The sequence below is a fragment of the Sinohyriopsis cumingii genome, chromosome 7 (genome assembly GCF_028554795.1).
Source record: "Sinohyriopsis cumingii isolate HCF-2022 chromosome 7, ASM2855479v2, whole genome shotgun sequence".
Classification (NCBI taxonomy): domain Eukaryota; kingdom Metazoa; phylum Mollusca; class Bivalvia; order Unionida; family Unionidae; genus Sinohyriopsis; species Sinohyriopsis cumingii.
In genome coordinates, this window is record NC_142967.1 from 119,884,134 (window position 1) to 119,911,212 (window position 27,079).

At 34.1% G+C, this 27,079-nt stretch overlaps 1 protein-coding gene across 3 annotated transcripts in view; it reads right to left on the bottom strand.

Moving 5' to 3' along the window:
- Positions 1-27,079, bottom strand: part of LOC149796021 (carnitine O-palmitoyltransferase 1, liver isoform-like) — an 87,945-nt gene that overhangs the window by 25,011 nt on the left and 35,855 nt on the right. For 2 of the 3 annotated variants that reach the window (XM_089965938.1, XM_089965935.1), the window contains 4 exons: positions 25,982-26,036; positions 15,387-15,516; positions 10,841-10,980; positions 8,333-8,532 (listed from right to left, as the gene is read on the bottom strand). In XM_089965938.1, the coding sequence (XP_089822064.1) occupies positions 8,333-8,532; positions 10,841-10,980; positions 15,387-15,516; positions 25,982-26,036 (525 nt within the window). Of the gene's footprint in view, positions 1-4,588; positions 4,737-8,332; positions 8,533-10,840; positions 10,981-15,386; positions 15,517-25,981; positions 26,037-27,079 lie in introns of all 3 variants that reach the window. The other variant, XM_089965936.1, reaches the window with a different exon arrangement.

Here is a 27,079-nt window from a genome sequence, read left to right on the forward strand (position 1 = left end):
TTTGGTACAAATTGCCAAACAGCATAAACATGTACAATTAATTGGATAAAACTGGACAACAAAATATAAAAGTAAATATAAGCAAAATGCTGAAATTACACAAAGTGCAAACTGAACTAAAAGATTTATAAAAGATGTCAGTGTGCCATTTTACTGTGCAAGTCTAAAATTAAAAGCACTACAAATAAAATCCTCTTGATTAATAAGAATGTGCAAAAGGAAGCATTAACCTGTGATGAGGAATGAGAAAAGATGTATGATAACTGTAATTTCTTTACTTTTTTAAATACTTCATTAAGTCTGTAAATAATTATAGATAAAATCCTAATGATAATTTTGAACTTCAGTACTAAAATATGGAAATATCTGAAAAGTTGTATGTTCCAATAAATATTTGAAAAGTTCTATGTACCAATAATTATTTGAAAAGTTCTATGTATCAATAATTATTTGAAAAGTTCTATGTACCAATAATTAAAGTACAAAACATAAATATCTCTGTAATGAATTTACTTTGTCTCACAATATTTGGTATTGCCTCCTATTTCACAATGTTGTTTTCAGTAAATTAAAACTAAACTGTATACACTGCAGTCGTTAATGTACCAAACCACACATGATGGCAGAAATGCAAATAGTGATCTAACAAAACCGGAAGTAATACCAAACATTCACAGCTGGATAAAATTCAAGAGTATGATTTTATGGATTGTGGGTGTACACAAAATTAGTAGTGCAATATACAACACAAAGCAAAGCTGGTTATTTGCACAGTACAGAGCTACAACAAAGAAATCAATGGGGTAACTGATCATGACAAGAAACAAAAATATTACATAAATCTTAATTTATTACTAAATAAAGACTTATAAATACTTGCTTTAAGTACTTTAAAATTTTCCTATAAAAAAACAAAATGCACACTTGGCATAGGCCAATCTAGCTTTGCACACTTGGCATAGGCAAACCTAGCAATGCACACTTGGCATAGGCCAATCTAGCAATGCACACTGACATAGCAATTCACACGTCAGAGGCAAACCTAGCAATGAACACATGGCATAGGCTAATCCAGAAATGCACACTTGGCATAGGCCAATCTAGTAATGCACACTTGGCATAGCAATCCACACATGGCATAGGCAAACCTAGCAATGCACATATGGCATAGGCCAAGCTAGAAATGCATGCTAGACATAGACCAAGCTAGCAATGTGCATGTGGTATTGACTAATCTAGCAATGCACACATGGCATAGGCCAAGCTATCAATGCACACATGGCATAGGTCTAGCTAGCAATACACAATAGACATAGGCCAAGGGTTAGTTCCACTGCCACAGACTCTAACTAGTCGGTTTTACCAAATATGCATTTCATCTGCATTCTATTTGCATTCCATTCATGTTTGCATTGCATCTATCATCTCATATGGTCTCAAAGATGCACTCTGACTTTGTGTTTATCACTTTCATCAATCATTTCCTTTCACTTTTACTCTTCTGGAATGAAAGGTAATGCATGTGTTGAAGTTGGGGTTTCCATTTTTGAAAGTGCTAAATGGAGATATAGCTTTTATATTTTGTCTCATGAAAAGTGTGCTTTAATGAAACACAAAATACCAAAATTGCAAAAGACTGCATACAATTTATAGCAGATGTAGAGTATTTGTTAGTAAATTCTATTATTATGTTTCACTCCAATAAAAGTTGTATAGATACAAAAACCAGTAATATCATTACATCAATGGCAGTTGGTTTTGAAATGTCATTTAATGTCTGCATATTGTTCTGTTTTTGTTTATCATTCAACATTCTGTGCTTTGCATTTATGCCATCCATTGTGATCAAAATTTCTTTCACCATTTTGTTAGTGTTCATTCAGCAATCAGTTTACATTTATTCTACATTCTGTATTTGTTTCACATGTAAAATTACCTATTTCAGGGTCTGTTTCTACATTCTGTATTTGTTTCACATGTAAAATTACCTATTTCAGGGTCTGTTAGGTATTTATGCTTTTGGATGCAAGTCAAACTTGATTTACACGGATCAACAAAAATGAGAATATTCCAAAGTCTATATTTGATTATTATTCCAGAAAACAATAACTTTCTTTTTGTATCTGATAAATTTGAAAATAAATTCTAGTGTTTTGCATACAGCCTTAAAAAGCTTGTTTATGGCACAGGGGATAATTTCACAGTTGCTGAAGTTGTAAAGTTTAATAGCATGCCATAATTAGTGGCTATATGGTGTAAAGTTAACTGAACAAGAAATATACAAAAAATACATGTCTCTACCCTACTCATATCATATCATTAAAGACCAACATGTAAATTTCCATTACAAAATACATGTCTCTACCCTACTCATATCATATCATTAAAGACCAACATGTAAATTTCCATTACAAAATACATGTCTCTACCCTACTCATATCATATCATTAAAGACCAACATGTAAATTTCCATTACAAAATACATGTCTCTACCCTACTCATATCATATCATTAAAGACCAACATGTAAATTTCCATTACAAAATACATGTCTCTACCCTACTCATATCATATCATTAAAGACCAACATGTAAATTTCCATTACAAAATACATGTCTCTACCCTACTCATATCATAGAATTTAAGACCAACATGTAAATTTCCATTTCAAAATCTTACTTTTATCTAGCCTATCTAGTTTAAGTTTAATTTTTTTATAAAAAATCCCCATTAAAAATACTATTGGGATAAATTGGATCTTGTATAAACATTTAAACTGCATTCTTTGGAAAAAATATTAAAACGTGAGATAACTACATCGTATAATTTTATGGCTCTTCCAATGAAATGTAACAAAAATGTTTTCCACCACGATGCACAAGAGTTAATAAAAAAGTATAGACCAAAAATAACTGACGATTTTAGCATTTACAAAAGGAGAAGTATTACTTGGTACAGTGTGCCTCACACATTCATAAGAAAATGTAAACAACCAGATCGCCACGACAAAGCCAATTCATAACTAACAAAATGAGGGATAGCAAAGAATAGTGTAGAAAGCACATGATCTGACTGTACAGCTGTTGCAATAACATGATTTGTGCCCAACTTAAAACCTGGCAGGCAACCATCTGAATGCAGTGCATGTTTACAATTTAGGAAAGCAAGTCTTGTTAACCTCCCCCCCACCCAAATTAAAAACAGTGTTAAATAATACTATTTTTATATCACAATAAAAGGGTTTCCCAAACTGAATGATCTAGCTGCATTTGGGTGGTAAAAACTTCAGTTGACATTCTTAGTCTATGCAAAGAACCACACTCATAACATTTGTTAAAAATTGATTTGGGGAAGGAATGCAAGAAATTAGTCACATTATCATAATCTTTATATTGGTTAGATGAATTGATGCAAATCACACCAACAAGACTAAGGTAAACCATGATGATTACTATGGCAGAGAAACGAAGTCATAAGCCCTGTGCACAAGTGCCCCATAATGAACTTTCATTTGTACAAAAGTTTTTAGACACTGCAGTGTTTTAAGATTAATAATTTTTCAAGTTACCACAAAAAGCAGAAACCTGAATTCAGTAAATATATCATGCCCTCATAATATCTTCCATTTAATAAATAAATTAACAGTAAAACACTTGAAGTTATTGATTGCTTTTAATCAGCGCTTCAAGTGGATAGAAATAGAATTTCACCCCTCCCCAAATTTTCCAACTTCTGCCCCAACTCTCCTTTCATTTACACCCTGTGTGCTGACTGGCCCTTTATGCAAATCCCTGCAAGATACCATCCAACTGTCAGTCTGCATTAATTCCTAGCAGGTTTATTTCACTAGTTTTCTGCTCACAACCATTTTATGACTTTTATCGTTTTTATCAGTAAAGAGAAAATATAGAATATGATGAATTGATGAACTGACTCCTAAGTATGGTTAACCAAACATGGACCATTATTAAACTGGCCCCCCCCCAAGTTTATTAAAGATGTAAGCATAATTATTAAACTGCCCCCCTCCCACCAGTTTATTAAAGATGTAAGCATAATTATTAAACTGCCCCCCCCCAAGTTTATTAAAGATGTAAGCATAATTATTAAACTGCCCCCCCCCAGTTTATTAAAGATGTAAGCATAATTATTAAACTGCCCCCCCAGTTTATTAAAGATGTAAGCATAATTATTAAACTGCCCCCCACCCCCCAGTTTATTAAAGATGTAAGCATAATTATTAAACTGGCACCCCCTCAGTTTATTAAGTGTGTAAGCATAAATATTAAACTGACATCCCTCAGTTTAATAAGTGTGTAAGCATAATTACAAAACTGGCACCACCTCAGTTTATTAAGTGTGCAAGAATAATTATTCAAGAAAAAATATACTCATTGTGCGAAATAGGGGAAGATAGGGACAAGTGCTTCATTTTTATTATTTGCCATGTGATTAGTGCTAAGTTCCATTATTTGCCAAAAAAAGCAAGTTTAGAGGGAAAGCAAAGTTCATTTTAAGTGTTGAGAGCCTGTAGGAAAGGAAAGAGTTATTACATCACTGCAAAAAGGGTTCCAAACACTTTTATTTACCTTTCGTACAAATTCATTGCTTAATCTTACAACAGGGGCAAGCTTGCTGAAAACATCCCAGACTAGCCGCTGGGGTTTGGATAAAGGCTGATCAGGCGTGCGGAATTTATCATCAATAGGAGCTGAACAAAATGGGCCAACAATAGCTCTGTGCAGATCAAATAAAAAAAAGAAAAAGCCATAACAACATGAGAGATGATTTCTTTAAGAGTCAACCCATTACCTCTACATGAGTTTCTGGCTACCTTTATGCAACATTTCACAACAACAAACTTAGTGGACCAGTATAAAGAAGTTAGAGGTAAGAATTTCAAAAAAATGAGTCTAATATGAGAAACTTGAGGTCCTAGAGAAAATCTAACTACCAAACACTCTGCTGGTGGCTGCTTTAGATGTGAGTGGTCCCATAATTTTAATGGTGCTGGGCTTCAGACATATTTTTTTTTGGCCAAATGCATCAGCACTACAAAAATCATTTGAGTCAATGGGAGAAAAAGCCCAACGACACACAATAGCTGCCAAACAAGATTTGTCTGTGCAGGATTCGAACCCACAACATGCTGACTGCAATTCCAACATGCTGATTCCTGAGCCCCATGGCACCCTAAGTAAGAAACAATAGTCACTTTTTAACTGTAGGTCACTCAGAACCACATTCAGAGTTGAAAAGGATGCAGTGATGGCAGCCAAAAGCTCACGTGAAAGCAAATGAATTTTCTTAACGTCAAATGAAGGTGTTATTTAGTAATAAAAATTGTATTCTTTCTGACATATGATAATGGCACAATCAAGAATACAAATCAGTCTCCAGCTAACCGAGTTTTGATGTACCCCTTGTGTAAATGACTTACAACAGAATCACAACTATACAGAGTGATGGTACTTTGGTATACCTTTGTGTAAAAGAGAACAGAATTGTTACAATACAGAATAATAGGAATTAAGACGTTCCTTTGTATAAATGAAAACAGAATTGTTACAATACAGAACGACAGGAATTAGACATTCCTTTGTGTAAATGAGAACAGAATTGTTACAATACAGAACAATAGGAATTAGACGTTCCTTTGTATAAGTTGCTACTATAGTGAGAAATGGGACTTTGATGTACCTTCGTGTGTGTGTGAGTGTGTGTGATTTGGATTTTTAACGTAGCTTTAACAATTTTTCAGACATATCACGACAATGTTTGCAGTGTGACAGTTTATAGTGATGTCTAGCTCTGGGGCATCATGCTGCAGACATGTAGCATCAAGTCCCACCCAGTCACATTATCCTGACACCAGGCCAACCAGTCCTAACACTAACATCTTAATGCTGAGTGCCTAGCAAGGTAGCTGTTAGTACCATTTTTATAATTCTTTGGTATGAATTGGCTGGGGTTCAAACCCACGACTTCTGGCATTCGAGGTGGATGTTCTAACTACAAGAGCATCCACCTCGGATGCGGGAGGTTGTGGGTTTGAACCCTGGCCAAGTCATACCAAAGACTTATAAAAATGGTACTACCTTTTGTGTAATGACTTACAAAACAAAGACAATGAACTTTGATGTACCTTTGTGTAAATAAGTTACTACAGAATCGCTAACTATACAGAGCAATGGGACTATGACGTGCCTTTGTGTAAATGACCTAAAACAGAATAAAAGTATTACTTGCATATTGCTCCAGACAAATCTTTCTTTCAAGTCCATTATGAAACCATAGTTTAATTAATAAATTATGAAAGTTTTGGTCTTCAACCAACATCTCCTTTATTAAAACAATAAAAGTTTTACCTGATAAGAAACAACAAAGCTTTTTTCTCAAAAATGATGAAAAGATTTGTCAAAATTCACAACAATAATGAAAAAGTGATTTGCATCATGTATAGGTTACACTTTCTCAATATGTTTTCACATTTTAAAAAAAATGTATAACTAAATTTAAAGTTTAAACTGTTCTTTTCATGATCAAGACTGATTATTAAATCATGCAGGGCAACTCTACTGCACATAAATGCAGTCATGCATATCAAATGGATACAAGAGCATTTAATTTCAGGTATATGAAAACAATTAGTAAGGCTTATTTTTAGAATATGCATTTATTGAGAAAAAAAACACCACCAATGCATGCAAACAACACTTAAGTAAACTAAGTCCATGACAAATTAGCTAAGCAAAACTCCACATTTAAACAGGATTTACTGGTGCAAAAAATGTTACAAGTTCAGCAACCAGTTTTGCATTATTTTTGCATATAAATCACATGATAACAAGTGACAACAAAGTGTCAAAAAAAAAAGGATATTTGTTTGTATTACCAGTCTGAACATCAAGAGTCAATTAATTACAAAATCTTAGAAATTATTTTTAAGGACTTCGGCACCTGAAAACCAAAAAGATTATAATTTAGCAGGAACAAGTACACTGAGCAAACTACAGATGTAGTGGCAGGAAAATAAGTTGTGAACGAATCCACGATTTTAAAACTTCTTTATTTTAATTTTTTGTTACAAATACACAAATTAAGTCCTTAAGATCTGGTGGTTTCTAAATAATATTTTTGTTTGGACTCGAGGAAGAGTAACAGTAGTGATATAGTTTCAATCTATTGTAGATTCATATTGGTGTTTTACATCACATCAACACCATTAGGCTATTTAGTACCTTGCCAATTTCAGGCTGATCCAAGGGTAGGATTCAAGCCCACACCCTTCCAGTGGACTAACTACTGGGTCACCATGGCTCCTGTTTCCATTAAGTAATCTCTTACAACATGCTGGAGGGTGTATTTTGGCCTATTCTGAATCCCCTAGTATGCAAAGAGGGAGGGGATAGTAGATCCAAAGTGGACATTTAACATCAATGTAGATTACAATATGTCTATAAATTATATATAATTGCCATATTGATGACACTGTCCTCCCAGTACAATATTCTCTTTTTTGTTACTTTCCTTGCTGATGATTCCTTACTGATCCATGCTGTAGGTATACTACCTTTCGAAAAACACTCAATAACATGTCTCAAATCTAAATAAAACTCCTCAGCCAAATACCAAAACAATAATATTCATTAATCTCACCAAATTACATGATAAATTAACGTTTTTTTAAAAATGTACATCTGTGAAATTACAGGCTTTTATGCACCACTTTAAGAAAAAGTACAAATAAAACTAGGGCTATCTTAATTTTAAACATTGCAGTAAAGTAATGCCATTTTAGTTTTAAAAGTATAGAAAATCAGACAGAAAAGTAAGGCCAAGTCAAACAACTGAACAACAATATCTTTACTCACTTCTCTGCTCCTGTAATCAAGAAAAAACATCTTTTCCCAGAAATAAATAGGTTCCACACTACAGTAACCAACCTTTCTCTGAACAAGGCTGACCTGCCTCCTGTACTAGTCATGAAGTACAAGAAATAGGTGGGTCAGGTTGCCATGGCAAAATCAAAACATCTGAGCACCAGATGTTCCCTTAAAACTGCATTAAATTCCTGAAAAGAAAGCACTGAGGGGCAAATAACCTCTCCATAATGGTTAGCACATAAATTAATAAACAAATGTATCAACAATTTTCAACAAGCATGTATAGTTGGGATGATTTTTTTTAAAATGAGGGAAAATGTATGAAGCAAAGTGAAAATAGGGAAAAGTAGGTCCATTTGAAAGCCTGAATTTATGATTTTGTAATAAAATCAAAGAATAATTTTCAAGAATAAAATAATTAATTTTACAAAGTCTAATTATACATACTCTTGTGTCATGCTGAATTCAATTACATGAGCAACCACAGGGGCATCAGCATAGGAATGTTCACAATTCAAACCCATGTGACCATCAGAAAAAAAGATCATGCTTAATGACTTGTCAAACCAGATGCTGCTTCCATCTCCATGGAACAAGAATTTTCCTCGGCTTGAAAAATCAGAAAAACTTCTTGTTTCCAAGTTTATCTGGCAAAACAAAAGACAAAGAATATGTCACAATTTTACACAAATATCATATCTAGTAGAGTTACTCAGTATTACCAGTTTACTGATTTACCACTGTATTTTTTCTGGTGGTATGTACCATGGTATGAAATGTGGTGAAACATATATAGCTAACTCCTACTTTCAGATTTGAAAAACAAAACAACTACAACAACAACAAAATTCCTCATTATTTCCTAGCATATCTGAATGTTTTAAGTAAATGTATTTGTTTATAAGACAAAAATAACAGCATGCTTGTTTTCAGTCTGAACTTTCATAATTTCTGAAATCCATTAAATATTTTCTCGTTTAATGAGTAAATGTGTTTTATGTTTGCTGACCCTCTCTGCTAAATATCTTACCAGGATGTTGCTAGAAAAGTGTAGGCTTCAGTATTAGCTCTTCCCATTTTTATCAATTAAGCTTTCCAATGTGAACATGATGTCCTTCACATTATCAGCTATTATATAACCCTAATCATCTCACTCTAGCTACAGATGTTAGAAATTATAAACAAATAACATATGCAAAGCAAATTCATCTGTATAAAGTACTGGCCATTTAATTTAGGCAGGGAGGAGGGGCTGTGATTTTCCTGAGCTGAAATAATTTCTTTTATCTCAAGATAATTAATATTATTTTTCCAAGTAACATCATGCATATAATATAGTGTTATTTTTGCTATAAATAAGAGCAAGATATTTTTCCAGCTAATGACAGACAGAAACCAAACAAAAAGTGTCGGGTCCCTGCTCCAGAACACTGAATTGTTGGTCCCTACTATAAATGTGGTATACCATGGTATATATCGCAGTATGTTCAGAAATACTGCAGTACAAAATTCGTTTTGGTACCCAGCTGTAATATTTAGTATGGGAAATTTTAAAATGACTTTGTTTTAATCATATTTGTATGAAGATAATCTGATCATTGGAATGAAACATTGATATCAATAATGTTTAACCAGACAAAAGCAACCTGAAAAAATGTTTGAAATATGCTACAAGTCCTTCCATTAACCTGCAGATCAGCCAAAAACGATTTTATAAATTCTTCTGGCTTATATCAGCACCAAAAGTGCTAAAATGTACTCTGCTTACATTTAAGTCAGATGAGAGTGATCTCTCCTTGGATACAGGGACTGGTGCCAAATCCCATGACAGTTATTCATTACTAATGCAGTGGAAGTGCTCACTATTTAAGAGCAGGGCTAAACTTGGGAGGCATGCCAGTATTATGATAGGGTAAGTATTACTGAAGAAACATACTTTACTTTTTCAGAAATTGGTTTCTTATAAATACCATGCCTGATGATAATTTGTTCTTACAAATCCAGCAGAAGCAGAGTAATCCATATTGTTACAAAGCTACTTATCTGGGCCCTACAAAGTCAAATTAGGTCACTATCATGTTTACCAAGGTGTTCCTTTACTAAAAACTGATAAGTTAAAAACAAAGCTAAAAACAAATTTACTCCATACATTTGTTTGTATTTCTATTTATACCATCTAGAGAATAAAAACTATTGTATGAGCAATAGAATATATTCACAGATATAACTGTCTGGATCCAGTTAACTGGAAAAAATGTAGTTACAACTAAACAAGGTTTACTGAAGTGAATATATCTCTCAGTAATGGTAACACTGACTTGCGAAGATCTGTCTCTTTATTATGTATACCCTGTTATATACCTGTTTAAAATAGTCATTTCTACATATAAATCTCTCTTATTTCTGTCATAATAATTAAAGCTTCATTTCAAGACAGAAGTATTTTAATACTTATATTGTGGCTGCAGAGATGAACAAAATCATTCTTATGAACTGGTCCAGGAATGGAAAATTTTAACTCGTGAGATAATATCAAACATAAGGCTTTTATGATTCTTGTGGCATATTCTCATTCTTAATATGCAACTGTCTTATCTGCACAACGAATAATATTGGATTATTATCATATTAATGAAGCTATAGCACAATGATATCAAACTGATAATGTCCATGTAGATTTAATTTTATGACAAATTATCCATTCAAAATCTGCTGATCTGATGAAAGCTCATTAAAATTAAATACAGAAGCAGCCTATCTTCAATATTTAATATTTCACTGTGCATGTGTCTGAGTATTTACAAAGCAGATGTTTGGGTGTTCATGTTTTGCATTTGACAAGGCTGCATGAGAACTATGTATGATGTTTTGCAAACAATCAAGAGATATATTCAACAGAAGAACCTGTCAGGAGTGCTCCTTCTTACGTATCCTTTAAATCTCTCACAGACTTACACAGAATAAAGACTTCTCAACTGCATCTAATGATTCTTTATTAACCCCATCAGAGAAAAATTCTTTTCGTGCTTTGGCCCAGGAAGTTCTATCTAAACCTGTCAAACTTGGAATGTTTTTACCGGCAGTGCTAGCTTCATCTGTAAATAAAGAAAAAAGTACTCTCATGATCTTATTGGTTCCTTCTGGTTTGTGGCATGGATTTATTAGCTGCTTTTATAAATCGGAATTTTATGTGCCAGTTCTTGTTTTGCACATGCCTGTTTTAAGAAATTCTGTATAAGCAACAGACAAAAGAAAATGTGTCAAAGATTGAATGAAACTCCTGGAAGAGACTGACACTCTTAAGGAAATGTGAATTCATGAGAAGTAAATTTCTCATTTTCTTTATATCATTTTTAATTCATGCACATTTAAATCATCTTGGATAATCTTAAGAAACTCCAACCTACCAAATTCTGTGATGAACATTTTTTCTTTAACATGTTCACAAGATAATTGGAGTACAACATCTTTTGGCATGGACTTTGACCTTGAACCGAACAACAATATGCTCATCTCAGATATTGTCCAGATATATCCATGTGCTAAGTTTGTTTTAATCCATAATTGATATCTTTAAAAAGGAAACAAGTTACTGAACTTACATCATATTCTTCTGATATATCCACAAACTGCAAGATGTGTTTTAGTTAAAACTCCACACCAATGCCACCACTCTTCAAGAGAAATAGTCATATTAAGACTTTTCAATGGTCACCATAGTTGCCATATCGAAGGTCAGCTCACCATCATTTTTATTCAGGATTTGCTGCATGTTGTTACAGTAATTTAACCAATATCCGACTGTTAAGTATCAATTATATATTAATGTGCAAAGTAATGGATGAATTTTTTATGCATGTCACAATATAAACATCCATACCAATACTATATTATGTTCAAGAAATTGGATGACACTGACATATGAACTTAAGCTGGGAAAGTGAGAAAATAAACAAACAAAAAACAGTTACTTTCTAATGGGTTGGGTTATGTGTGGATAATTCAAGAACTTGTTGTTATAACCAGTTTTCTAATAATGTTCAGACAATGCCTAATAGATTCTTCCTTTTATATCTGGAACAGTAAGATATCTGACCGTACCAAAAATGTCTTTCAGTCAGTATCAGTCATTACAGGAAAACAGAAAACAATATTTGATATTAGGTGTGCCTTTTATCTAATGCAGAAATTTTGTCAGTAAGATATCTGACTGTACCAAAAATGTCTTTCAGTCAGTATCAGTCATTACAGGAAAACGAAACAATATTTGATATTAGGTGTGCCCTTTATCTAATGGAGAAATTTTGTCAGTAAGATATCTGACTGTACCAAAAATGTCTTTCAGTCAGTATCAGTCATTACAGGAAAACAAAACAATATTTGATATTAGTTGTGCCCTTTATCTAAGGGAGAAATTTTGTCAGTAAGATATCTGACCGTGCCAAACTTTAAAAAGAAACAACTAAAGCAACATTTAAATTAGCTGAAGACAATTGCTAATTATATTCTGTTTTAAGATACAAAAAAATACCTCATTGAATTGTATTATCAATCCTTCAAAAGATACATTTATAGGTCCAATGGATAATAATAAAAAATGTGTCATTTCTCACTTTTCATGATTTGTTTACACTATGCTGTTGAAATATGGCAATTCATATGAAGTCTCTTGGAGAAAAACCCACATCTTGGATGTTAGAAGGCATTCTTCTCATGTAGGACCAAGAAAACTTTAGGATGGAACTGTATGCCAAGTTTCATGACTTTCCTCCGAGTAGTTTAGGTGAAACAGCAATAGTGATTGTGTGTTTTAATGACATTTTAAGCAGATGATAGATTATACATGACAGACGGTATATTTCATGGAAGAAGAACCCAAGAAACTCCTGGGAAGAACCATTGACCCATGAGGAGCAACTGGCATACTTTCTCACATATGCACACTGGCCAAGCTGAGACTCAAAAGCCAAGCATACAGAGATGAGATGTCAGTAATCTGTAATGATTAGCATCTTAACCACTCAGCCACCTAAGGCCCCAGGTATCAATAACAAACAACTGTAAATGGTCAATGGACACATGTTGCACCAACACGTAATCTCCTCTGATTCTTGACCAGTTGGGCTAAAATCTGCTGTAGTAGCATAAAATCTAATTAGGTCATCTACATATAAACACAAATATGACTTCCAAATATCATTTATCTCTATAGTGTTGCACATTGCAAAGACCCAGGCAAAATTCTCCCAGCTTGGGCGGCCAGTACCATCCTAACTTTAACAAATCCCAATATCACTATACAGGGACAGAGGTAGATAAAATGTCAACCTAACAGCTCAAACAAGACATAACACTACCTCAAGTGGTTTTTGTTTAATTGTGCTAATAATGTTGTTGTCTAAAAATTAGAAGTAAAACATGTTCAAAATTGTATAAAAGAAACTGAAAAACTGGTTGGGAGGGGGTGCTGAAAATCTAATTAGGTAATTTACATATGCATACAAATATGCTAACCAGATTTAATTTGTCAACACTGAACAGTTTTGTGCAAACTTGCTAACATTTCTCAGTATAGATGGATGGAAAAATCGACAAACATACATATGGATGGACAGGACCAAATTAAGATGGGGGTGGTGTAATAAATATCTAATAAATGGCCATATTTTTTGGTGGGGGGAACAACCTGAAATTTGTAACATAACTGGGTGCTGCCATTGTAAGTTGTTAACTAGTCAAATCCAACAAAGGGAGACAATTCATGAGAACAGGTTTGATTAGGCTATCACCTTTTTCTGAAACTCAGCAATGTGTCACAAAGAGAATGAGGAAACTTTCTTCTACAGATGACAGCCACAAGACATCCTGCAATATGAAGTGCTTACAGCATTGAAGAATGTATGAGACCCATGTTATTTTTTCATTCAAGTAGCAAGTAAGAAGAGGACGTCATTCAGCATCGGGCATAAAATAAAATTCAACAACAAAATACCATAGATTCCCACACTGCTTATTTTTATCCTAAATTATTTACATGAATTCATGTGACTGATACTGTGGAATTTTATATTTTTATAAACAAATTACTTGTAACAGATTTTTCTAAATTTACAAGCCATAACTTATATTGCTGAAAAAGATAAACTGACTGCTTCCAGCATGTATGGTATCCTTTTATCTCTTGGAAAAAAACATTAGCCAATTTGGTGAAAATTGCTTAAAAACCCCTGTCTCCATAAAATATAAAGGATGTATACCCCCCCCCCATCCCTTTTGTGGCAGTGTTTTCATTGAAAATTAAGTAAGCCATTGATCGTGCAAGTATAATAAAACCTGATTTGAGCCAGCCTTGCTGTAAGTGATCACCTGTAATTCACAACCAAAAACATGTGCAGATTGATTTTGCTGTATAAATAAAATGGCACAAGGGCCAACCTGTTAAATGCAGTCTGCAACCAAGTTTTTGCAGCAAAATTATGTTTCAACTTTGCTATGAATAATTGTATTGAAAACCAGGTGTAAACCCAACAGACCTTGACTGAATCCTTTTTAACCAAATATGCTGAGTAGAGTCTGCAGGCAGAGTGTGGGCTGTTCTGAACTGAGATGCACAAAAAATGAGAGAAAATGTTGAGTCTGGTTAATGATTCCTAAGATTTATAAGGTAAAGTTATATGCTGTAGGCTGTAGATCAGACTTATGTACTTATCAAAAACTGCTATTAGTGTGTCTTTCAAGGAATACCACTCAAGGATGCACAATCATTTCAAAGGATCATATTGTTTATTTATCTGTTGTGAAAACCTCCACCATGTCAATAATTGCTTGCTAAAAGATCCTTTTACTGTTTTTACTGTAGCACAATGGGTACTGCCTTACATCATCTGCGTCTGCATTTACAATATATATTATTTGTATTTTCTGAGTGAGTTAATTACATAGTTATTGTAAAGGTCCGTATTCTTTGTTGTTTTATCAATGTTAGTGTTATTAAAACCTGCAAAGGAAGCCAAATCTGAGTCCTCATCATTAGTTTTCCTTAATGCAACTGTTACATTCTTTTGGTTTTTTTTTTTAGTTGGTCCATTTATTATTTATGTCATAGGTGGCTTTAGGCTGTAAATTAATTTACTGCATGAATGTTATTGTAGTAAACTTAAAAATTTAAAGACAGAATCAGTAAGTGTTACCTTAAAGTTAACCTTTAAATTCATATGATATATTACTATAGTTTACACATGAACACAGAATAAAAATTATATTGTTTATTAACGATGCATTTTTAGTGCTATATAATCATTTATTATATAAAAACATGTAATATTTTAACAAGATCAATAAAAAATAAATATTTGTACAATAATAATGGGTATTTTTGGCTGTTATGTACTAAAATATTATTACATACTAATGCCATAACATGATCCTTTTGCCAGACGTATGATAATCTCTCCAGCACTTTAATGCACCTCAATGCAAAACAAGACACTTTTTACAATACCCTGATGATTATCAGCATCCTCTATAATCCAATCCAGCTGTCTCTGAAGATTCCTGGGGGTGATAAGTTTCCTCTTGGCATCAAACAGCTCCAGCTTGTACATCAAGCCCTTTCTGAACACCACTATGTGCTGTAATATATGAAATTTAAACTCGATTCACTTTATATCATAACAAGTACTAAGAAGTTATACAACATGCCCTTAGAGACTTTGATGGTGATGTACTGAGGTCCTTCAGGTGCTGGAAACTGGAGAATCCAGAACAATCTTCCAACTTGCGGAGACAAGAAGAGGGGTTTAATGTCATTTTCCACAACACATTATTGGCTGCATCATGCAGAGAAGGAATATAGAGAGGCAGTCAATATAGTCTGGCCTGGGCAAGTATTGAACCTGTGATGCTAGCAGTTTGAGTCTAATATGCAAAACAACTCTGCCACCATGGTTTCCTTATTTGCTTGAGCTATAACCCGGAACTAAACCCAAATGACAACAATGGTATCAAGTCCCTAAACATCTATTTTATTATATCTCCTGAGTTCATTTTTCAAATCTTTGTTCCACTTTATAAATTTTTTTTTAGAACAATTACTTCTGTGCTAAATGTTGCTCTCATAATGAAGTTTAACATACATCAATCTCATCTTGAAAAACATAATGATTTACCGTGGTCTGAAAGTATATCTTGTAACAATGAGATACTATTTATCCATTCACTAACACTAATGGAACAAGCTTAGAGATAAATACTTTTATTTGCCATGTCCAGGATTTCATAACATCACTACAATGCCTAAGAAATGGCAAAGGTTATAGATTCTGCGCTAATTCATGAACAGGCATGTAGAGTTTTTCAAGGGGTATTCAACGGTTTCCAAAACAGAACTTTTCTAATGGAAAGTGGGTCACATTCCAATTTTTATTTGCAACCACTCTTTATTCTTAGCCAGGCCATATCTGATACTAAATTAGTCACCCATCTGCAAATTAATATCTACACTGCAGCAGGGGGACATTCCTCCATGTGGCAACTAATTGTGTCAAGTGTCATTTGATCCACTCAATTATAACAAATGTTTAAAAATTTATTCATTAGTTTTGTAAAATACACAAATAACATCTTTAATTTTAAAAGTTATATTTTTAATTAGTTTAAACATTCTTTCTTCCCACTGGTAAATTCAAGAAGTTTGTACATAATTCATGGAATTTTTTAAAACACAAATCTTTTCAAGAATTCAAGAAACAGTACTGTAGTAATACACATGCTTCTCACCTCTAATACCATGTGGGTTCAACCACTGGTTATATCAAAAGCAAATACCACTGGTTTTATCAATGCCCATCTTAAGCATCCTCTGCTATTAGTGACCACCTATCATTTACAACCACAATCATCATGCATTGATTAATTTTATTATACAAACGCACTACCATCAGCAACCACCTGCAGAATGTGACCAGGATTTTCAGGGAACAAAATGCAATTTAACACAGCTACGAACAATTATTTTATAAAACAAAGAAACATTGCTAATGTTTATTTAATCTGTTGTAATCAATGCCACTTAGGACAAAGTGCAAATCATTTTAAAAGAACACTGCTATGCATGACTGCATCACAAAAACAGATAAATACCACTGACCTTAATTTAATCCTCAGAAGGAACGACCATTTATGAGAGTGTTTGTGCAATAAAAAATATATAAAAAAACCCACAATAATCAAGTCTGGCTACTGGTTCCCAAAATCTACAGGCAATGCAAGGTGCAGTAACAGATTATAAATCTTGCTACAGTATACGTCACTAACCGCCACTGTAGTGCTGAAGTCCTCTGACTCTCCAGTATGATTAACCATTGCTTCTTTAAAATGAGCTGTCACAAATGTACATAGGTCAAAGATCTGTATTAATTATAGTGCAAAATTCTGAAAATGCCTTTATGAGAACTTCTTGAAAGGGCTTCATTATAATGGCTGAGTATGTTGTCTGCCTTTGGAGTTGATATGTAATTGCAGGAACGGCTGAGGTCTTTGCTCTTATCTTTAAGGAGTGGTTATCATTTTCCAGATTTGACTATCATAGTAAACATTTTGTGATGTTTGCTGATTTTTTTAATGCTACTATTACTAAAGCCTACATCAAATCATCATCGGTTTACTGTGGTGCAGGCCTGTTACACGCTTTGTTTATAAAGTTCATTTCTTTACATTTTCAGTAAATTAATTCATTTTGGTTTTGTCTTCAATAATTTTTGTTTGTTTCTGGATGGGTTCATTCTGTCTTTTGATTATACATACATACATATATATATATATATATATATATATATATATATATATATATATATATATATATATATATACACACATACATACATACATTACACAATTTAAATTAGTTTCATGTCCCAGCACTAAATTTTAATATCAGTAATGCACTATCTACTACCCTGCATGATTAATTTACCTATCAGAATGGAGGTTGACAGCCTCAATGACCATGGTATAGAAAACTAATCCACAGTTCAGAGACAACTGCAACTAAAATCACAGTCAAAAGTTTCAGGCACAATTTTTAATTTTAGTGGGATTTTAATAACTGCATGTCCTAGATACAACCTGTAACTGTGGTTATGACACACCTTCTAATGATGTATACCAAGTCTCATTCCAAATGGACTGAAAGTTATAGAGTAAAGAGCATGGTTCCCATGCTTTTCTAAAGATAAATTTCTAGGTTATTTCCAGGGATTTTCCAGGATGAAATAAAAAAATTCAAGGTTCACATATGACCATTACTGAATGGATTTAAAAAACATTTTAGATTATAATACATGCATTTTCTAAATCTAAAGATGGTTCTCTTTCAAGACCCTCCAAAATATCTAAGCCAGAAAAGATGATCATGTACAAAACCACAAAATGTATCACATGAAACAACTTTGATTATATACCTTTAAAGTGGCATGTAAAATCATTTCAATGTACAAAATAAAACTTCTAACTTTATTTTGCTGACCTGCATTATATTGCTAAGTGGGAACAACATAATGAACATAAATTAGATTTGTCTCCTTTCAGACCTTTAATTCTAAAATTGTTATTGTTGTTGTTGTGGGGTTTAATGCCATTTTTCAGTACACGATAGGCTATACATGGCGGCCAGTATTAATGGTGGAGGAAGAACCTGGGAAAACCCTGGAAAGAACCACTGACCCATGAGAAGCTACTGGCAAGCTTTCTCACATACCCACATTGGCTGAATCTGAAATTCGAACCCATGCAGACAGAGGTGAAATGGCAGTGATCCATAACAGAGAGCGCTTTAGACCACTCAGCAACTCAGGGCTTCTAATATTAAAGAATTCTATAACAATATATATGTGCATCTTATAGACAGTAAACACTTCCTATTACAGCATATATATAAAAAAAAACAACAAACACAAATAATTAGAATCTTGTCTTGTAACGAAGAAAGTTTAACCCTGAATTTATCTTTGCCAATAAAATCCCAAAGAAGATTTTTCAAACAACCTAATCTCCTTAAGACATTCTGGTTAATAATCCATCATTTGAAAAATGATTTCAAAAGGATTTAATTAAATTTTGATAAAAGACATTCAAAATTATATACTATTGTAAAAACAATGACTAAATTTTCTGTAAAATTAACTTGTCTTCTTGTAATTAGTTAAACCAATCCCCAAACCTGTATTGATATAGGGGATCGAATTTTCTTATTATTATATAATACACTGTACAAGGGATGACAATTTCTCATTTCAGCTCTGAGATTCAACAATTTGGACTATAAATTTGGTTTAAAACAAATAGCAGTCCATTTTCTAATTCAGGTTTCCTCTGATTATTCCCAGCCCATTTTTGATATTTGGACATTTAGGTTGGGGTGTGGGGTCGTTGCATTTGCACATAAAAAATTTGGAATTTGTCACCATGCAGAAGTGACATATGTTAGTCCTTTACCAGGGAGCCTAGAAAATTTAAACTTATGTTATATCGACTTATACCTGCATGAAATCTATAGGAAAAGGATTTATTTTATAAGAAATGGCAAGTATTATAATTGTTATGTCTTTAATCCGCTGACAGACTAGACAAAATTACGGCATTGATGAAACCTGACCTGGCATTCATCATTTGCATTACTAGTCACTTCGCAAATATCAAATGACGACATCGGAAGTCAATTAGTCACGTCATATCAACAACAAACTCCATTTTAATGTTGTATAGAAATTCAATTATATTAAATGAAAGTCAGATACTTTTTGTAAAAACCAGCAATCTGGCCAGTCTGATTTAACAAGCTGAGAGCACATGTCAACGTGGCAGTCATGTGATACAACAAAACTCCAGAAATTGTTCTTGGGATATATAAATATGGAAAATTTAGTTTTCTTTCGTTTTTGTATTTTTACTACAACCAGTATACGACCTTCTTTTAATATTATTATTATTTTTTCTCTACAACATCTGAAAATGTGGATTGTTAGATTTATGTACTCATGCAACTAGCAATGCAAATTGCGAGTACACCGCTCCCTCGATAACTTGTGCCCGGATAACTCGCGATCCTGCTTATAATGCGGTGTCCGTCTTGGTTCCCGATTTTTTCCAGAGAAAATGTATCTAAAATATCTTTAAAATATGCTGAACATGAAAAAATTACGATAAGAACTGATAAATTAAACCTTGATACAATGCTCGTTTTATCACCGAAAATGGTGATTAATGCCCGTAAAAATATAATCCATATTTTGAAATTTGCAAGTTCTAAATAAGAATTAATTTCAGAGATCTCAAAAACGCTTAATTACGCGTGTTTGGACGCCAATTTTTGATCTGGGACGCAGAAAATCACTGAGGCGGGAGTCCTCCATACGCATGTAATAGGTGTGCGGGATAATTCAAAGATTTGCCAGTCCTGTTTCAGCCACCTGCTTTGTGGGAAAATGTGTTGATCAGTTAACTGTGCTGGTATTTACAACGACAGAATTCAGTGACTGAAAGACTCTTTGATGTACATACATGTTGCCATTTTATAAGAGTACATAAAAAAAAGAAAACATGATGCAACAGCTAGGCGGCTAGTTCAAAGGCTTTGAATGGCGGCCGGGTGAGATATTTAGTGATTGAATTCAGAGGCAGAAAGACCCAGTTTTAAAATCCTAGCGAGACCTCTGTTTAAAGATATCATATATTATGTAAGTTTTTATGATAAATAGTTGTCAGTATACTGTAAATAAACAGTCTGGTGAAATAGCGATCAATGAAAACTTCTGGTAAATGCTAACAGGTGGCAACAGAGAATGAAATAAACACCAGTTAAACGTCTTCCTGTGTGAAAGTCACGTTATAATCCTTTAATTCCGTTTCAGTGTAAACATTATAATCACAACATATTCTGTTCATTGAAAACACGAAAAGAGTCAATCGACCGTCACATCGAAACCTGTGAGTACTTCTGTGAGAACCTAATTACATGCCAGCTTTGTTTTGATCAACAACTTGGGGAAGTGTTTGTTGCATTAAAAAATCGATTACAAGAGACCTGGGGTGCTGGATTAAGGGTCTTGGAGCTGCCTTTGACGTAAAGCAAAACAGTAAAAGAGACAGCGACGATGATAGTGACTTCAAAGGTCTCAGTGAAACTGATGTCATTAATGCCGAGGCTGTTTGGGAGAAATTCGTACAGACTCATGGTCCTGAGGTGGGCGTTTCTCTTGATGATATGGAGGAGTGGATTTGTGCTGACAATGATTGCCCCACAGCCGAATACATGTCAGATGAAATAATAATTAATTCTATAACGAACAAATTTTCAGCAGAAGACGATTCTAACTGGAGTACCACAAGTGTTGAAAGTGATGCAGACGCAGATCTTGCACCACCTCCCCCCTCTGCACAGGAAGCAATCAAATATTTTGATATTGCCATAAGGTGGCTGGAGACCCAAAATGTTGACTACGTAAAGCTCATGCGTTGAGAAATCTGAGGGATTTTGCTTGGCGGGAGAGAAACCATAGAGTACTGGTAACACAAAAAAAATAAAAATAACTGATTTTTTCAAAAAGTGAATTGACATTTGTCAAGCGTGGCACAAATGGCAAGTATTAACATGTTCTAATTTACGTTGTTTTAAATTTGTAGACCAATTAAATATGTTAGTACTGATTAACCCTTGTTTTTTTGTTTTCCATTTTACTTCTATCGCATTCAAATCTATTGTTCGATCAACACTGTTTCTTGAAAAGAGTCGATCTTTTGTATATAAAAAACGTCTAATTTGGATCAAACAATAAAACCAGAATGTATCCAATTCAACATAAAAATTAGTGACGTAGTACACAATGTGTGAAGTGGTACACATGTTAAGCAAACGGAAACCACGTGGAATAATGTTTTCGATGATCACCTCAATATACTGTAATTTATCCTGCAATTATTGTTGCCCTATGAGGAAATAATGAATAAAGTACACCGTTATGAAGAGATATTTATTCACAGTTAATCTCAGCACGATTATAAAGTGAGTATTTAACACTATAATCTGCCTACCCCCTCCCCTTATTTTTCCTTTATGTCGTCGATCACTTTATTGGTTTTGGGCTTATTTTATAGGTCCCTTGATAACTCGCGCCTCACTTATAGTGCGGTCGATGTTTCTGGAACCCGATGTGCACGAGTTATCGAGGGAGTGGTGTACCAAGTCACATTTATCAACGCTGTAGTTTTATCATGTCTTTCAACAGATTAAAGACATAACAATTTTAGTACTCACAATTTCTGAGACAATAAGTAATTTTCATATCCATTTCAGGCATGTATCACTCAATCTAACAATGTTTAAAGTTTGCTAGACCATCAGGTAAGCAGCTATGCTTTGGCACCATGATGTTTGCCTCTTGTGATGCTAGACTGATTTTCATACCTTCCATGTAAGGAAAGATACGGATATCAAGCTGAAAGTGAAAATAAAAGTCTACCAGATGAATCTAATCCAATGAGAGTTTGAATTGACCCTCTGAATATTCTGGTTAAAACTCGATAAATTTAACTCACAATCAGTTACGACTCAATTACGTTACTGTTTCATGCATCAAGTGGTGGCGGAAAATTCCAAGGTTTTTCCTGACTTTCATCAATATTTGCGAAATTCCAGGATTTTTCATGGTCAGGAACAAAATTATCATTTCTCCCGACTTTTTCCAGATTTCCCGGTAGTGTGGGAACCCTGAGAGAGGAAGGCGTGACCAAAATTTAAAACTAAATGAGCTGTTACCTTGAATGCACAATGAGGTACAAGACACACTTTCTAGTGATGATCTATAAATACACCCAGTTTCATCCCTTAATCTCAAACAGCTTTAAAGTTAAAGAGTGAAGTGAAACTGTGATGATAGATAGGCATATGAATAAATGGAATAGCAGATGGACAGATGGACGCAAAGATGCTATGACTGAGCTGCACCATTTTTATTTAGCACCAACAAAACATGTGTTAAGAAATCTATCAGTGAAAAACTCCTTGGTAGTGCAAGCACAATTTCATCTGGAGTAGCAATAACATATTTTCAAGACAGCAATAATACTTTGGAAACAACAATTCTAGACCATCCATAAGACCACACAATGGGTTAGACATAAAGGACACACTGGGTAACAGATGAAGGACAATAATAAATACCACACACTGGGTAACTGATGAAGGACAAGTATAACATACCATACACTGGGTAACAGATGAAGGACAATAATAAATACCACACACTGAGTAACAGATGAAGGACAAGTATAACATACCACAAACTGGGTAACAGATGAAGGACAATAATAAATAACACACACAGAGTAACAGATGAAGGACAAGCATAACATACCACACACTGGGTAACAGATGAAGGACAATAATAAATACTACACACCGGGTAACAGATGAAGGACAAGTATAACATACCACACACTGGGTAACAGATGAAGGACAATAATAAATACCACACACTGGGTAACAGATGAAGGACAAGTATAACATACCACACACTGGGTAACAGATGAAGGACAATAATAAATACCACACATTGGATAACAGATGAAGGACAATAATAAATAACACACACTGGGTAACAGATGAAGGACAATAATAAATACCTCACATTGGATAACAGATGAAGGACAATAATAAATAACACACACTGGGTAACAGATGAAGGACAACAATAAATACCACACATTGGATAACAGATGAAGGACAATAATAAATAACACACACTGAGTAACAGACGAAGGACAATAATAAATACCACACACTGGGTAACCGATGAAGGACAATTATAAATACCACACACTGGGTAACAGATGAAGGACAATAATAAATATAATAAATACCACACGCTGGGTAACAGGTAAAGGATGATGACAGATACCACTCACTGGGTGACAGATGAAGGATGATGACCCCAAATACTGAACACTGTTTGACAGATGTAGGGCTATCCAATAAGACCACACACTGGGTGACAGATAAAGATAACAAATACCACACATTTGGTAATAGATGAAAGATGATGACAGATACCACACTGGGTGACAGATAAAGGATGATGATCAATAAATATCATACACAGGTTGACAGATGTAGGACCATCCCGCAAGACCACACACTGGGTGAAAGATAAAGAACTATACAGTAAAACCTGTCATGAGCGACCTCTGCTATGAGCAACCACCTGTCATTTCCGACCACAATCGTAATGCGTGGATCGATTTTACTATATAAACACTCTGTTATGAACGACCACCTGCTGAACGCAACCAGCGACCGCGATTTCTTGGCAAAATTTGCATTTTGACACTGCTATGAACGACCGCATTGCCAAAAAAACAAAACAGATTGACACCACTGACCTTAACTTAATCCTCCTTTGTAAACACTAGAGCTCGGGATAAATGTAGTATACAAACAAAGTGCACATTAAATAACACTATAGCTGAACAACCATATATCGAGATAAACACCTCTAACCATCATTTAATCTTTTGTAACAAAGACTGCATAAATAGTAAAGATTGCTCTAATGAAGTATTTAAAAAGAATTTGTCTTGCTACAGTACCAGTTCTGTGAAATTTACAACTCCAGCGTAAGTACATGTCACAAACCGCCATTGTAGTGCCAAAGTCACGTGAATAGCCAGTAAGAGTAACATCAAAGGGAGTAATGATGGATATACACAGTCAATTTAGAGGTTTGTATGTTTTCTTTATCTTTATGAAAACTCACAAAACGCCGGTAGTCCTTATGTCCCAGTGAGAAATCGTTTGAAAGGGCTTCAGTGTAGGTTTGAGTAAATTGTTTGTCTTTCCAGTTAATCCATAAGGCCTGGAGGGTGAAAGAGCTCATTGTCTTTAATACTAGTAAGTGAGAATCATTTCTGGATTTTTTTAAAATTATTTTTTTATTTCTTTTGTTAGTGTTTCACCAAGCCACCATCTGTTTACCTAGGTGCAGATGGCCGCAACCTTTGTTTATCCAGCTATAACGCTGTTGATTTAAACTTTGTCTCAGAATAAATGTATTGTTTCTTGATGAGTTAATTATGTCTTTTGGTTTCATTCATTGGTACATAATATATATTTATTCCACATTTCCCCAAAACATGATCAAAACCGATAGTCTTTATAATGTCAACACTAATAACAATGGCAGAACCTCCGCTGAAAAAAAGAAAAATTTTAACACTGGAAGAAAGGATTAATGTCATTGAAAGAAATGAAAAAGGGGAGACCGCTCGCAAAATAGTAGTCAACTTAAGCGTCGGTAAAACGCAAGTTCAAAATGTAATCAAAGACAAGGAGTCCATTAGAAACGAATGGCGGAAAGGTGCACAAGCACAGAGGAAATATGCCAAGGCACGACGGACAGTTTACGGAGACCAAACAGCTGAGTAAAACATGTCAACAAAGAAGTATAATGGATTTCTTAAAAAACAAGTGAATAAGTGTATAGAATAAGATATATACATCATATCTAACTGTTCATTTTTTGTACATATTAATGTGATGTTGAAATATAAATTTTATTCTCGTTGTTTGATAGATGTATATCTTTATTATATAAAGATATTTTGAGAGGAATGCATGCAATATTTAACAAGATTTATGAATAAAGGATATGATACATGTACAGTGAGTATGGGTATTATTTATTTTTCAACAATGCTAATGACTGACCCTGAAAACCAGTCCATTTTCACACACCTCTTACGAGAGACCACCTGTCTTGAGAGACTGCTTTTGGTTGGCAGAAGGGGCGGTCTCTCATAACAGGTTTTACTGTAATAACAAATACCACATACTGTATGATAGATGTACGACCATCCCATAAGCTCCACTGGTCTTAAACTAAACACAAATCTACAAATCATCCTCTATAATATCCCAGCATTTGAACCTCTATCCTAAACAGTTTTTGGATGTAAAGGAGATTAAAATACATAATTACATTATCATTTTATTGTCACCAAATAACTGATGGTTGACAGATAAGAGAACTTCATTAAGGTATATACCTTGGACTCGGCTGAACTATAGTGTATCAGTGTGTCACAATCTTCCCCTGGAATTCTGCAATCAGAAATACACTAATAAAATAAATGGATCATAAATGTAGGATGTTTTGAGGTTGTACTGGTCATCAAAGTGACTCAATGTGTCATGAAAACAAGGTACAACATAAGTACTACAAATGGCACATAAATCACCCATCTTATTGCCTTTTTGCCTCCTAATAACCCCAATCTCTGAGCTAAGTACTTCACTAAATGATAAGGTGTGGAGCTGGGTAATGTTTCATCCAGATTTGCCAAGATAAAACAGATACAGCTTAGAAAACGAAACAGTCCACTCAGCTGCATTGTCCTTTTATGTCCTTTACCTTGAGGCAAGGGGTGTGCCTAAATACACAGGACACTGTTGTGTCAAGATATATAAAAGGCTAAAGTTTCATTAAAATAACTTTGCTAGTTCAAATGTTATTCTCTGGACAAGGATACAAGTCAGTCTGTTTCCCTTGCTGTGACCTTCACCTTGAGTCATGGGTATGGCTATGGTGTGCATCTAACTGTCTATAAAGGATATATAATTGGCTACATTTATTAAATGTATCTTAAGTGGTTCAATATAGTACAGCCAAAGATACACATCAGAGAAAGACCATTTCCGTTTCTTTTGATCGTAAGTATGAGTGAACGGATATATATATATGGCACATGTCACACCATTTAATCATGAAATATATTTGGGCACAATCTTATAAAATTCTCTTCAACTGTAGCAAAGTTATGGGTGAAGACAAACAAATTACCCAAATTAAGGCAGACATAAAAAATCTTATCATTCAACATAAAAAGTACATGTATGATGATCTGCCAATGTAAAATATCAATCCATTATGGACAGGTTTCATTTACATTGGGGTTAAAAATCTATATAAAATTAAAATAAGTAGTCAATAAACATTATCAATGGTAAATAGGAGGCCTCCATACTGATATGTCTGCTAATGCAAGTTTCAATGTAGAAAGGCAAACTGACAGACATATATTGATGGATGGATAGGTGTGTAGGCAGACAGACATACAGACAGAAAGACCAGAGAGACAGACAGA